Source organism: Schistocerca serialis, chromosome 3, assembly GCF_023864345.2.
Source record: "Schistocerca serialis cubense isolate TAMUIC-IGC-003099 chromosome 3, iqSchSeri2.2, whole genome shotgun sequence".
Taxonomy (NCBI): domain Eukaryota; kingdom Metazoa; phylum Arthropoda; class Insecta; order Orthoptera; family Acrididae; genus Schistocerca; species Schistocerca serialis.
In genome coordinates, this window is record NC_064640.1 from 405,150,134 (window position 1) to 405,166,453 (window position 16,320).

The window sequence follows — 16,320 nt, forward strand, 5'->3', positions numbered from 1 at the left end:
TCAGGCTAGTTTTGTTTTCACAAATCACCAAATTATGCAAGAATAACTGGCAAACCAGATAACCCACATCAACAAAATCGTGAGCTTGCTGGAGATTATAAACGAAACGGGCCCCAGTACAAAGCCTTGAGGCATGCCTGTTGAAACATTTAAGAATACAGAACTCATACCATTAAAGTGTACCTTCCGCTTTCTATTGTCAAATACTATTCTAATAAGATGTCTGTATCTCAAATGCCATAACACCTCAGTTTATCTATTGCAATCTGATGGCACACAGAGTCAAATGCTTTGCTCAGATCACTGAGTAAGGCATCAATACAGACAATTTTGTGTCAAAGGCACTGAGTATTGTCAAAACAACATTTTCAACAGCTTTCAGTGTAGATGATTTTTTCCCGAAATCATACTGAGTGTTTTTCACTGCTCCAGTGCAGGTGAAATGTTTGCAAATTTGTTGGTGCATGCAATGTTCTACTATTTCTAAGAATATTGCTACAAGATAAATAGGATGGTAGTTATCAACACAACTTGTCTCCTTGTTTATGTAGATGGGCAACTACAGTTCTCTTTAAGCAAGCTGGAAAAAAACAACTCATCAAAATCAAATTTATTAGTGCACCAAGTAGGTGTAGCATAATGTCCACTGTCTTTTCGATATAAAATTTGACAGACCATACAAGTCTTCTGATTTTGAGTTGCTGAATTTTGATATGCTACTGAAATGTCAGTAACGGAAATTTGTACCCACTTGAATGCAGATGTTGCTGGTTTATTGTGGGATATGAATAGATTTTTTTAGATATTTATTTATGCCTGATTTATAGTTGTCATCTTGTTGAGTTGTGTGTCCTTTGTTATCATAATTAATAAAGAAGTTATTCATTTCATTGAGTGCGATATTGTAATACCAGAAGTAATTCTATTACTATTAAGCAGTTTCAATCCGATATATCTCCAAGCAGCCTCACATTTGTTTTGCGATTGCTGAATATATTTATCATTAGCCATTGACTTCTATTTTGTAATTTCTGATTTAACTACTTCTTTATTTGAAGGTACTGAAGTCTATCTTCTCATAGCCTGCAGGAACATTGCCATGCAAGCCCACTTTGACAAAACTACCCCCTATCTTATTGTTGTAAAATATTGACTCAACAAAAGCTATGTAGCATGACTGTTCATCATGCAGAATCTACTCTTGAACATAAGAGAGACCACTATTATCATAGAAAATGCCACAAGACTACGTCATTATTTTGCATTACACTGATAGCCAGTATTCAAGCACAGAATTCAGTTTTGAGAAACTGAGGACCATTTTCACATAACTCGCTTTATGCATTTTTAAAAAAAATAGTTTTTTTTTTCCCTTAACATCTACTGTTAAGCTTTTCCTACAAGCCTATGCAGCCGGCTTTAGCAAAACTTTTCTTTATTCTGCACTTATAGCACTGACGAAACAGCCTGTTTTTGCAAAACTCACCTCATGTGTATGTGGGGGTCCTTTCAAAACTCACTTAATGCTACTTAGTTCGCAAAACATGTTCGAGGTATTGCTGGGTTTTCTCACAATTTGTTTAATGTGCGGCAGACGTCAAAAAAAGCACTTTTCTGACTGTGTTACGAGACTCTTAGAATAACTGTTTTGCTAGGCAGTAGATTGGACTGCCTATTACTATGCGCACCAACTAAGCTGACAATTGGCATAATGGCTGACGGGAGCTTCCATTAGCCTCCACGCCAAGCATCTAGTTCACACGGCCAGTTTTTAACAATGTTTGTTCACAATAGCTGTTATGAGAGTTAGCTGCCAGTTACTGCCATTTTGTGAAATTTTAGTGTAGAAGACTGGACCTGTGTTAAACAGTGAATATGGAAAGTGATGGTGAATATAATATTACTGTGAGTGAAACACATGGCAGGCATAAAAGAAGATAAGTGAAGCAGTCAAACATCTGCAAAGTAAAATCATTTCAATATTCAAAGTAAAATACTGCACCTGATGTTGACTGCTGACAAGTTGAAAGACATGAGGTAAGCAATCATGAAGGGAAAGAATATCATGCAGGCAAACTCTCTTTTGCTAACTTACCATACTTCAATAATCTAGTGCATTCTTCAAGAGATAAAAGCAATCACGATGCATTCCTTTTATCACACATGGATACCTCAGCACCAGCTAGATAAGTTGTAGAGCCCACTGAAGCTAATGCTTCTAAAGACAAAACTTCAAAATCGATACCAAGTACCAGCTTGTGCTGCGATATTTCAAAAAAGTACAAGTGTATCATAGGATCACTTAAGACGGATAGCTCTGGTTGCTCACCACTGTCAGAAACATGGGACTGCACTAAAGAAACGAAGAGGTGGTTCAAGAGCAATTCAAGCTGACAGTTATGACCCAACATGTGAAAGGGCACATTCTGAAGTATACGTGTAGAGAGAGTCATTATAGCAGAGGGAAAACGAGTAGGTCATATTTGCCACCAACATTAAATCTAAATATAATGAGGGAAAATTTTTGCAAAGAACGAAGACAAGCAGGTAATAAAAGCTGTTCTGTGTCAAAACTTAGGACAGTGTGCTATAAGAATTTTAATCTTGGCTTTGGTAATCCTCACATCTGTTCAACATGCAAGGAGCTTGAACTGAAAATAAAGGTCACAGAAACCAAAGAATGCCAGGAAGTGTATAAAACAAGCCTGTGATTCCACAAAGCCCATGCAAATAAGTTCCACAGCATTATGAACAGATACGCTGAAGACACTGTAAAAGTTGTCTTTGACATGCAACAAAATCAACCTCTACCAAAGCTCTCTATTGGAGTAGTCTTTTACACATGATGAATGTGGCTCTATATCCTAACTGTGATGATACATGGCCCAAAACAAGGTGCATTTTTCAATATACTTGGTGAAAACTGGAAGCTGGAAGAGATGCAAATGAGATCGCATCTGGGCTACAACATTTTCTCCTACGTTATTTGGAAGAGAGGACAAGGGCGATTAACAAGAGACGATTGAAATTTGAGTTTTTTTCAGACTCGTGCATCAGCCAGAACAAGAATTCTATAATGCTCTGTATGCTGGCAAATTTTATGGAGCAGACTAAGGTGTTCTATGAACTTACCCACTATTTTCTTATTCACAGACATAGTTTCATGCCACCGGATCATATATTTGGTAGAGCTGAAGAGGATTATCAGAAGAAAGAAGAAATCATATGAGCTTGTGAATACAGGAATATGCTAGTGAAGGTTGGAAAGGTGCTGGTGCGGGGAGAAGACTAGTTTTCCTATGACTTCAAATGGATTTCTAAGGAAATACTGAAGTCTACCTTGCCTTTCAAAATCATGGATGTATGAGGAATAACTTACAGACAAACCAATGGTAAGAATCTGTGTGCTGTTAAAATGACATATTTTTTCTGGATCAAAAGTATGTTGTGATGTATCGAAGAACGTTCCTTCATTCACAGCCACGAAACATGCTACAATTATTCCCAAGATAAACTATGTGAGTGCGGAAAAGAAGAAGGGTGTAATGAAGCTAATGCATTTCGTTACCATTCCTAAGGATGCAGCAAGTTTCTACAACGACATACTCTCTGCAAGTGGTGAGAAGTATGAAGATCATGACAGCTCACGGAGAATTTATGAGGATGAAGAGTCCCCTGAAATCGTGTAGAAGATTTTAAAGCTTTAGTGTAAAAATACAGGCATTTAATATCCAGGTATCAATGACCTAGTTTGAGCATAAAGCAAGTTTTGAAAAAGAAATTTTTTTTTTCTACTTCCAGCAGTTCATAAACTATCAAAAATTTTTATGTATGTGCGAAGGTTATCTGAAAACATTTTCAGAACTGTGCAAAATATGCTAACTGTAAAAATTTTTCCCCTCTCAACATGCTTGTTAATTAAATAAATATGTCTCCCGTAAAATTTTATTTTTTGCAAAAACTGTCCTCAATTGCAGTTTACTATTTACCAGGCATTCACTACAAGCATAAATAAGGCATAGAGGGAATCACTTTCTGAGGCAGGTAATAACTTGGTTAGTCAAAAATTGTTTACTATACACAGCTGACTCATCCATAGTACAAAGCATTACTTTATCAATATTGCTAACACTGCTAACTCACCATGCACACAGTAAGGCTTATCTATGCACATTCATTTTTCGTTGTTTATAACTTTATATATGACCTATTTTATTCTTCTATTTAAGATCTGAAGAGGAGTTAACAAGAACTGATTACCAAGCATAAATAACAAGCAACTTGGAGCGTTTTAAGATCATTTTTTAGCAAGCAGCTACTTTAGTTCCACAGACACTCTGTTTAAAATTAATGAATTTCTCAATATAAAAAGAAATAATTAGTAAACTACCATGGGTACATTGTGAATTAAGTTTCATACAGAATTATAATTCCTGAAATTGTTTCAACATACATTAAGGGCAGTTTCTACAGCTATATCTTGATGAGCCAAGACATTATAACTACTACCTATCACAAGAGAGAACGCTGCCTGGTAGTGTTGTGGGCATGTGACACAGTAAGGAATACAGCTGACTGGGGAATCATTCTAGTGACAATATGGGCCACAAGTGACTTTGACAAATGGCAGTTAGTTAAATGCTTCATTATCAAATTTCATAGATCATCTGACTGATCTTTTGCTCGCTTTTGTGCCAATACTTTCTTCCTACATTATGCGTTACTCCATAAAATTATCCCACAAGACATTATGCAAGTATGTCAACATATGTTAGGAGGCCAACTCATTTGTTTTCAGGGTTAGCAATTACATGAAGTGTAAAAGCAGCTCAGTAATATGCTCCTTCCAGTTCAAGTTGTCATCAATATGTACACACAAATATTTGGAGCATTCTACTCTGTTTATTGATTTCTGTTAATTTGCTACTTTAACTGCTGGTATAAGTATTTTTTGAAAAACACCATTAACAATTTCTTCTGTTGCTTTTTCTCTAACAGGACAATTTTAAAACTAGTATATCTGTAAAAAGAGCCAATTCTTCTTAATGAATGTTAAGTGAAATGTCACTGACGTGCATAAGGAGCTGTAGCGTAACCAAAATTGAAACCTGTGGGGCTCCTTGAAGATGTCTCCTCAGTCATGAAAATCTCCCTTCCTTCCAATATTGTTTGAATTAATCAACACACTTTTTTGAGCTCTGTTAAGTATAATTCAAATAAATTGATTGTGAAGCCATCAGTTCCATAAAATTTAAGTTTTTCTACGGGAATAACATTACTTATGCAATCAAATGCCTTGCAAAGATCACAAACAATAATAATTGGCAATACTTTATTGTTTAAAGCTTGTTATATTTCGTGTGTGAAGGTATAAAGAGCAACACTTCTGGAATCCAAACTCTGATGTGCTACGTAAATTGTTTCTACACAAATGTCAGACTACTCGTGAGTACAATACTTTTTCGAATATTTTGGTAAAAGACAGCAATAATGAAAATCGATGATGATTATTTAAGTATTTCTTGTTACCTTTCTGATGAATGAGTTTACTAACAGCACATTTCAATCTGTCTGGAAAGATTCTCTGTGCCAGTGATCCATTACATATGTCACTACGGAATTACATATTAAGGTAGAATAATTTTTCAGAATTCTGTTTGAAATTCCAGCGACACTACTTGACCTTTTGTTTTTTGAGAACTTTTTTAATTCTATTAATTTCACTGACGTATGTTAGTGCTACTTCCAATTAGGTGGAATAACATTTTTTGATACTTTCTCTTGCTCCTTCAACTGAACCATTTAATTCTATCTTTGCTGCCACATTTCATATGTGACTTTAAAAATACTCACAACTTGTGAATCATCTGCCACAACATCGTCAGTCAGTTTAATTGTGATAGTATCTTGTGCACTGATTGCTTGTCCTGTCCCGCATTTCACAATATCCAACACGGTTTTAATCTTATTACCTACATTATTAGTTTCTATCACGACGCACATATTTTTTGACATTTTAATTGGTTTCCTTAAAACATTACATTTTTTTGTACAGAATCCAGGCAATTTTGACTTCCCAGGCATATACCTAAATTTCCCTTCCCCCTTATCCCCCTTACATGATATTTTAATCCCATGAGTTATCCATAGCTTCCTTTTTTCTCTTTTTCTTTTTTTTTTAACAGACTTTTCGTGTAAGTTTTTAAGAAAGCTACATTCAAATATTAGCGCAATTTTATTATGAAATATATTGAATTTCACGTTAGTATCTTTTTCTATGTACAATATACCTAATCCTCCGCATGAGCACTATCAACAAAAATGTCATCAACCACAGTGCTGTTATCTTGATGCATGCATTTTTTCAGTTAATATTTTAAGAAATCTACATTGAAATCTTCACATAATTAACTGTTTCTTTAAGTTTTACAGGTACCCCAATAATGAGTCTACATTTCTCATAAATAGCTAAAACTTTCCTAGATGGCCTACTATGTTGTAACTCCTCCATTTCACATGCTAACTCCAAATGAAAATAATGCCAGTATATAATTCTAGATAGTTAACTCCTCAATCACTCAGGTTTCATGGTATTCAGAGAAGCACAACCCACCTATCACTTCAGAATTTTCATCATCAAATGGACACACAAGAAGCTCATTTACTTTGATTTTCAGCCCTCTGATATTCTGATGAAAGAAACACACTGCACTTAATTGTTAAGGCCTAGCATCTGGCGAACAGTAGCTCAGAAACAGCAAAGCAGACAGTTGTTTGTGGGTTGCTGACATGAGCATCCACATAAAGTGGCTGAAGGATGGCGAAGCCACAAGTAGACAACATGGTGTTCGTCATCCACAACTCATCACAGAATGTGGTGCCTCTCTGCTATGTAAAGCAGGATAGGTGGCAATCTGTGGCAGATCTGGTGACAGAGTACAATGCTGACACAGGCACAAGTTTCAGAGCACGCAGTTCAGCACAAAATGTTCAACATGCGGCTTCACAGCACCGAACCCTACATGTTCCCATGTCGACCTAATGACACTGTCTCATATGTTTCACCTGCCCTTCCATGTGACCTGTAGTAGTAATCAAGAGGCAGTACGCCAGATACGAAGTATGCAATCATTACTGCTGACTACTTGAAACCCTTCATACTTTATGCCTTATGCCTTCTCTGACAGTAATGGCATCTCCCAGCAGGATAACTGTCCATGTCATAAGGATAGAGTCATGGTACAGTGGTGTGAGGAGCATGTTACAGAGTCACACTGATGCCTTAGCCTGATGTGAAGATGATGGAACACATCTGGAATACTATATGGCACCAGCTACCTGCTCACAAACCACCAGTGTGTAATTTACAGGATTTGTGTGAGCTGCGCATAGATATCTGGTGCCACATACATCTGGAAACCTACAAATGACCCATCGAACCCATGTCATGAAGAATTTCAGCAACATTTCATTCCAAGGGTGAACCAACGCACTATTAAGCAGGTGGCAATACTGTTTTTGCTCATCAGCGTATCTTGCCAAAGACCCCAGCAAAGGGAACTTCTGATTTACTTATGGCAACATGCAAAATGTTTTGATTGCATCTCTATGAAGAAAAAGTGAAGCATTTCAATCAAAGAAATACAAAAACATATTATTTGAGCACAATGCCTGTACAGTGAAACAGGGCACACCTTATGAATCAGTTCAGACTACAATTCAAATGCTGTGTGCAAGTCAAGTAGGGTATATAAGCATACATCTAGAAGCTTAAAATGTTTACCTCAGATTTGAAATCTGCAACATCAGTTCACTTTCTATGGAATTTCGGAAGTTAGCACCTTATTAGAAGTTTACAATACACATTCCTTAAAAAATGCACCGTCTAATAACTAAAAAATTATTTATTTATGGAAATATGTAGTAGAGGACTACAAAGTACTATAAGACTACAAGGGTGATTTTGCTACATGGGGTCAAACTGCAGGTAACAACCCTCTCAAGAGTGATTTTGCTACATGGGATCAAATTGTAGGAAACACTCTCTCAGGGGATAAGGAACAAAGAAAATCATACGGACATATGGCCAGAAATGTGTTCCAAGGGAGATACACGCATTTGAAGTTGGATATCAAAGATATTTGACAGTGTAGGTTTCAATGGTTTAAAGTATACACGAGAATACATTAGGCAAGTTAGAATGCTCTGCCCCTACTAGTATTTCAGTTCCACATTCAAGAGAGCTGTGAGGTCGAGAAGCAAAATGTAGTAGCCACATTACTCTTTCTTTATAGTTAGTGTCTGAAGCGCATTAGTGTAGTACAGGGCACCAAACTACGGCCCATGGGATGAATCCAACCCGCAAAGTCAGTTTATACAGCCCCCTACAGTACTTGAATATGACTGATAAAACGTATGGCACACAAGACATTGTGAAACAATTTAAATTTAAATATGAGAACGAAAGTTGCTTCTCACCATATAGCAGAGATGCTGAGCCGCAGATAGGCACAAAAAAAAAGATTTTCACACTTAAAGCTTTCGGCCTATGGCCTCTGTCCAACAAAACACACACACACACACACACACACACACACACACACACACACACACACACACACACGGGTGTGCATGCGCGCAAACCACACGCACGACTGCAGTCTCAGGCAATCTTTTTGTTGTGCTTATCTGCGACTCAGCATCTCGGCTATATGGTGAGTAGCAACTTTCCTTCTCATAATATTGTTACATTCCATCCTGGATTTTCCATTGTTTGATCAAATTTAAATATTACATTAAAAATACTAGAAGGTCTAAACATTTGTGGACACCTGGCTGCTATGTACCTTAAATTTGCTATGTTCAGTTTTAAATTACTGTGTCTAGGTGTTGTACAGAAGGAAGATGTGGTCCATGCTCATCATTTTGCCACTTATCTGGCCTGCTGTGAAAATGTTTGGTGACCTCTGGTGTAGTAGATGAACCACCGAAAACCTCATGGCACCCACTTAACAACTGTGTTACTCTTATGCTACAAATGGGAAAAGATCATTATCTGGAGACCTGATCTACTGCTGTCCATTTCCAGCAGTTCAGTGGCAACATTTGACACACTTAATGGTCCTTCCCCAGACACAGAAGGCTTCAAAATAACAATTTCATCACACTCCTAACTACTGACCACTTAAATGGCAACCATATCTTACATAATTAATTCAGGTTATATAAAAATAAAAACATTATTTATGAATTAACTAATGGAAGGAGCACTAGGGTTTAACATCCCATCAATGACGAGGTCATTAGAAAATGTATTTTGGTTCATTGTTACAGCTAGTTTATTTACTCTTTTCTTAGAGTACGACTGGTTTTGAAATATCAAATTTCACTGTTAGATGCACTCTCTTCACCGACACCATATAATTCAAAAACGAATCCACTCTATGAAACCAGCAAATTTACACTCGCTCTACTATTTTTTAGGTTATCATCAAACTCAAACATGTTCAAGAAACTTCCTATTTGCAAATGCTACAATACCTTTCCATATAACAACTGAGATTTTAGAAAGTAGTGATTGTTGCTATTTTGCATCAAAAATCTAAAAGAAGCATATGGTAATGATATTCCAACCTTCCTCTGACATTCACAACAGAAAGATATTAAAACCTCTGCCTTCAGTTTACAAACTGCTATGAAAACAACATCCTCAGAACTAGACTATTTCATGGAAATTTTGAGTCATAAGTAGACTGTATCTGACACAGAAAACTATTCTGTAGGTCATCTTGACTTGACTTACATTACTGTACAACAACTAGAACAACAACAACAAAGTATGCCATAATAAAAACAAAAATCACTGATATCAATGTCACATCCCTGCAAGGTTGAGAGACTTTCTTCTTGTCCTCATATATATAACTGGGTTGTTGGTGATGATCTTCAGAGCTATCAATAATTACATACTAGCTGATTTACTGGATATAACGTTCTGCAAACTCATATTTAGTTTCCAGAATGAAATATTCATTCTGCAGTGGAGTGTGCGCTGACATGAAACTTCTTTGCAGATTGAAACTGTGTGATGGACCAACACAGTAGCAGATGGAGAAGGTAGGAGATGAGGTACTGGTGGAAGTAAGGCTGTGAGGACAAGTAGCACAGTTGATATAGCACTTGCACGCAAAAGGCAAAGGTCCCAAGTTCGAGTCTCAATCTCTAAAACAAAGCACATGTGAGTATAATGGGAACATAATTAAACACTTAAGAGAAAACACATTAAATTTGAAAAATAAGTTGCATTTTCTCCAATACCTTCTTTAAGTTTCTGCTCACGGTATAACACTTATTTCACCTAGTAATTTGTTGCCTTTCCCCAACAACTTGCAGTATTTCTTCTATAAGCAATTATATGGGGAAATGAATATGGAAGGAAAGTCCTCGGCTTAATATAAATAATTTATGGAGTAAAGGTAAAAACTCGCAAAATGGCTGAACTGTTGAGAAAGATTACAAATCTGATCCCTCCTACTAGTCCCACCTCCACCCGTGCCCCATGACCCTAGTCTCACCCATCCTGCACTTCCACCCTCTTCTCCACATCCTTTCCCTTCCTCAGTTCTATCTGCACCTCCCAAATCCATTCCTGTAAATCAGTGAGAGATGTGTACAAGTCTCCTGCTCGAGGCCAGAGCCAGCTCACCAGTGCCACACTCCCATCCCACCTGCCGTCTCTTCCTTCAGCCACTGGGCAGCTTCCCCCCAATCCTCTCTCCAGTTCCTCACAGCTCCTTTCCCCTCTCACCCACTCCACACTACAAAATAACTGCCCCTAGCTGATCTGCAATATTGGCACAAAGTAGTCGACTGAGACACTATAATCGAACAAAGTGTGTGTGTGTGTGTGTGTGTGTGTGTGTGTGTGTGTGTGAGAGAGAGAGAGAGAGAGAGAGAGAGAGAGAGAGAGAGAGAGAGAGAGAGTGTGTGTGTGTGTGTGTGTGTGCACACATTGTGTTACTTATGAAATTATTTATATGGGGAGATGGACACAAACAGTTCCACATCTTAAGTGCAATATATATATAAAAGGAACACCTCAGTAATTATATGTTGCAAAGAATGTAATATTCTTATCATGAGTTACCTGACTAAACATCAGGAATTTTCTTTCTGACATTTTCTTTGAGACTTTAATTGTTAAGCATTATGTACCTTTTTGTAACTGATGAAGGAGTCCTTGACGGCCTTTTTGATGGTACAACATCTTTGTCTTTGTTGTGAGAGACCACTATAGCTGTGCTGACTTTAGTTGCTTTTAAGGGCGAAAGTATTGCCTGAGACTGGGCTGGCTGCCCACTTCTCAAAGGCTGAGATTTCGCTCTCGTGTGTGGCCTTCCATCTTCTAAGCTGTAAATAAATTTCAACAATTACTTCGAGGCATCTATTGTTAAAATTTGTGTTTTTTTTATTGACAAGTTATGTTTGAAAGACAGAGAAAGGGTATATTGTTATACCATACACATTTATACTATAACTGCTTAATTCTTCTTGCTTTACTGTTCTCACTTACAGTAAAAAACTAGAGAAGAAAACACACACACAAGGTCATTTAGTACTAAAACGCTTTTGTATTTCATGTTCACTGCTTCCTGTGTGCCACACTGCAGTAAAAATGATTCCTTATTAATTAGCATAATGGATTACTGATACAAGAGAATATAACCACTCCCCAAACAAAATTAGTGTTAACCAACAGGCAAAGTCTTGAGCAATGCGTTACACACACTAGAATGCAGATAAAAACGCGCGCGCGCGCACACACACACACACACACACACACACACACACACACACACACACACACACACAGACCTTGTCTTGGTATCTTTCTACTGCTCAGTGAGTGGTTTGTATGTTGAGCAGATTGTCTTTTCTCATTCCACCTACAAATTTTGTCATCATACTAGTTTCATATAGTGTTATTTTATTCTCTTATTTTACTTGGTAACAGGTTCCTATTAACACTGTGGCAACAAATGCTCACTATCTAAATTACTGATTATCTTGAATCTATACACTTACTGTACAGCACCAGTAGTTACAGATCTGGGATGCCTCCGAAATGCCTTTATCTGATTTAGTTTATCACCTTGTGTTAGAGGGATATCAGATGGTGGTTCCTCATTATTTTGATTTGTTGCATCCTAAAACATAAAAACAAATCATTTATTATGAACACAAGACACAAATACTATTTCCACTGAAAGGAAGCAAATACATGTAACATCAAATTCAACAAAATTCTTACAAATAAGTCACAACTTTAACTGCTATTCAAACTCATATAACAATCAACACAAATACTATTCAGCATTGAAAGGGGACATTTACATACCAGCCACTGAAACAATTACAGCAAGGCTGGCATAAGAAATTTACATGTTCTTTTATCTATGTAATTATATATAAATTGAAAACATTGATAAAATGTTCACAAACAAAAGCTGCAAAACGATCCACTGGTACAGATATGAGGATAAGAATATGTCTAATAGATTAACTACTGGAGAAAATAGACCAACTTCATGCATGAATAAACATGACACAAAAGAACATACCTTTCACTATGGAAATGGAAACTAAAAAACTAATACAATTATTGGCAAAACAAAGATGGGAAGAAGGAAGATAAAAGTTCTTTACAAACTTTTTGCATTTTTACAAATACTAAATACTTGGAAAAAATTATGCTTTCCATAGGAGGGTTAAAATAGACACTAGCAAACATTTACTACATAAACTCACTAAAATATTGGTTATTACTAGTCAAATAGTGGCTGCAGTGATCTAGCAGGTAGAGCACTAGAATCCAGCTCTGGAGGCCTTGACTTCACTCCCCAATATTAGACAGGATTATTCCTCATTCCTGTTCCTCCAGGACTGCCCTAGGTCCACTCACAGCCTGCTCTCATACTGAGGACCAATGAGCTTTCCTGGGAGTAAAAGGCAGCTGGGGCAATGGGGCTACTATATTCCGCCTCCTAGTACCATTGCTGCACAATAAGTGCAGTTAGGCCACAAGCCCAATCATGTGCTGAGTGCCATAGACCTTTATCTTTTACTAGTTATATAACATATCTTTATGAGACCACAGAAACACACAGAGGCAGGGTTGCCAACTGAGGTCAATGTCAATTTCATCACCCTGAGCATCAGGCGTGACTCTCTTTGATTGATTTCAAACTCATCATCACATCTCCCACAAAAACCATCTGCAGTTTTTTACTCAAAAACTTGTCCACTGGCTGACCAGTACATTTGGCAATCAGAGCTAACCACCAACTGAGCAATAAACTGTCATTATTAGCCAATCACTAATCGAGCAATACAGTGTCAAAATTCTTAAGTCCAGCTGCCTCACAAGTTGCTAACAATATAGTCAGTGAGGGCATTCTCCACTTCTTTGAGTGGTAGGTTGTTGTATATGCCTTTAGTTTATCAGTAAATAGTATGCAGTATTACGTGCACAAGCCCAGTATTCAAGACAATTACTTCTCTAATAATTTCACCTGTTTGCTGAAAGTAATGCAACTGATGCACAGTCATAATTTTTTTATCACTTAACAGTTCCATCAAAAAGTATTTACGAAAAAGAGGCCTTGGTGGCTGTCACTCTCTGAAAACTCATTTTCGAGAGTACTCCAGGACATTCATCAAAATGTGCATTTCCTTTGCATTGCAGCCATCACCCCTGGTCCTCAGCATCTGCTTCTGCTTCTCATTTTAGTGAGGATAAAACTATTTACTATTGTTTTATTTTCCACAGACACAAAGGATATATTGCAGGGAGAGTTCCCACCTGCACACACTGGTGAAGTTGGTGTTGGTAGGAAGAAATCAGATGGTATGAGCTGTGAAACAGTCACTAAAATAAAGCACTTTGTGTTGGACAGCATGTTCAGGAACTGGATGGTTCAGCTGCCCCCAGCCACAGTTTGGCGGTGGCCACTCATACAGACAGCTTGTTAGTTGTCATGCCCATGCAGAAAGCAGCACAGTTGTTGCAGTTTAGTTGGAAGCTCACAAGGCTGCTTTCACAAGTAGCCCTGCCTTTGATGTTGTAGGAGATGCCTGTGACAAGACTGAAGTAGAAAGTAGTAGGAGGTCTTGCATCCAGGTCTATATCAGGGATATGAGTCGTGAGGCAAAGGGTTGGGATCAGGGATGGAGTAGGCTTAGACAATGATATTGCATCGCTTCAGTGGGTGGTGGAATATCACCGGGGGACTGGGGCACGGGTGACCAGGATGTAGTTGGTAGGATATTCATTCCAGGTCACAACAAGAGGTAGTCAAAACCCTGCTGGAGAATGTGATTCAGATGCTTGAGTTCTGGTTGGTGCCACATTAGCAACCAAGTCACATCGTCTGCCAGGGTTTCAACTGCTCTCACTCTGCCACAAAATGAAGAATATCCTACCCAAACTTCTCACAGTGGTATTCTGCTGCCCACTAAATGGAGGCAATATCCTTGTCCATCCTCACTCCACCCCTGCTCTCAATCTGTTGCCTCACGGCTCATATCCCTACAATAGACTTGATGCAAGGCCTGTGCCATACATCCTGCTACTACCAGCAACTCCAATCTTGTCACAGGCATCTCCGACCCACCAAAGGCAGGACTATCCCCGAAAGCAGCCGTGTGATCTACCGTGGGCAACCCAGTCGCTGAACGCGTTAACACATCTCACTTTAATGACTGCTTCACAGACTGCATAATCTGGAATCTTCTTACGAACACCAATTTTCTGAATTTTGCAAGTAGGAACTCTATAACATATCCTTCATTACCGTACCCCATCCCTTTCCCCCCTGGCCTCAACCTTTGCTAGTCCCTGTCCTCCACCTATCCCCTTCCCTGCTCCCATTTCAGCACTACACACACCTTCTACTCCACCAACAAAGGTGCTAGTTTTTCCCCTTGTCTATTTCTTTACTATCCCCTCTCCCTTTCCCCTCCCCCAGCACAGCCTCCTGACACTGCACCTAGCAGGCCTGTTCTGTCCCCATCAAGTCCCTACACAGTCCCACAGGCACCACAGCATCTTCCCCCAACCCTGTCCTGCTATCCCTCCCCCATCCCGCCCCATGCCTCCTTACTCCCACTCCCACCACTCATTCCCGCAGATTTCTATCCACATCGTACGCAGTCACAATTCAACGTGCCTGTCTGCTACTTAGTGCCTCCTCTGGTGGTGAGTAAAAATCTATCATTTCCACATTGGTGTTATAATAGGGTGAAAGGTTTCATTTGGCTAATTCCAAAATTTTATCACGTATTAACAAAAGAAACTGTAATGTAAAATTGAAATTCTACAAAATAACTGTTTCCAAAAGCATCAGTCATTCAACTAAATAACTGTTTTCAAAAGTATCAGACATTCAACTAATGCCAGAGAATGAAATATCATGTTTTACACACATAACTATCACAAATTCATCAAGAAAATTAATATTAGCCATAATATTAAGTTCTGCATAACTTTAGAAGTATTACAGGCTCATAAAACCTATGACTATTTTTGGAATCAGTACAAAAATCTCTAAGATGAGATGTTTTACACATCAATTTTCAGTCATTCTAATTTCATAAAAATTACATTCAATTTATTTTAAGATCATATAATTAGTTGTGGAAAGAATAGTGGAATTATGTATGTTTGAACCACATTAATATACATTCTGACCAATTTAATATATAAAGGAAAAACTCTTTTGAATCAAAACTAATATACACTACTGGCCATTAAAATTGCTACACCAAGAAGAAATGCAGATGATAAATAGGTATTCATTGGACAAATATATTATACTGGAACTGACTTGTGATTCCATTTTCACGCAATTTGGGTGCATAGATCCTGAGAAATCAGTACCCAGAACCACCACCTCTGGCCATAATAATCGCCTTGATATGCCTGGGCATTGGGTCAAACAGAGCTTGGATGGCGTGTACAGGTACAGCTGCCCATGCAGCTTCAACACGGTATCACAGTTCATCAACAGTAGTGACTGGCGTACTGTGACGAGCCAGTTGCTCGGCCACCATTGACCAGACGTTTTCAATTGATGAGAGATCTGGAGAATGAGCTGGCCATGGCGGCAGTCAAACATTTTCTGTATCCAGAAAGGCCCGTACAGGACTTACAACATGCGGTCATGCATTATCCTGCTGAAATGTAGGGTTTCACAGGGATCAAATGAAGGGTAGAGCCACGGGTCGCAACACATCTGAAATGTAACGTCCACTGTCCACGTG

At 38.2% G+C, this 16,320-nt stretch overlaps 1 protein-coding gene across 3 annotated transcripts in view; it reads right to left on the minus strand.

Moving 5' to 3' along the window:
* Positions 1-16,320, minus strand: part of LOC126470261 (dual specificity protein phosphatase CDC14AB-like) — a 242,951-nt gene that overhangs the window by 50,609 nt on the left and 176,022 nt on the right. For all 3 annotated transcript variants that reach the window (XM_050097992.1, XM_050097993.1, XM_050097991.1), the window contains exons 12-13: positions 12,085-12,206; positions 11,215-11,409 (exon numbers count right to left, since the gene is read on the minus strand). In XM_050097992.1, coding sequence (XP_049953949.1) covers positions 11,215-11,409; positions 12,085-12,206 — 317 coding nt within the window. The remainder of the gene's footprint in view (positions 1-11,214; positions 11,410-12,084; positions 12,207-16,320) is intronic.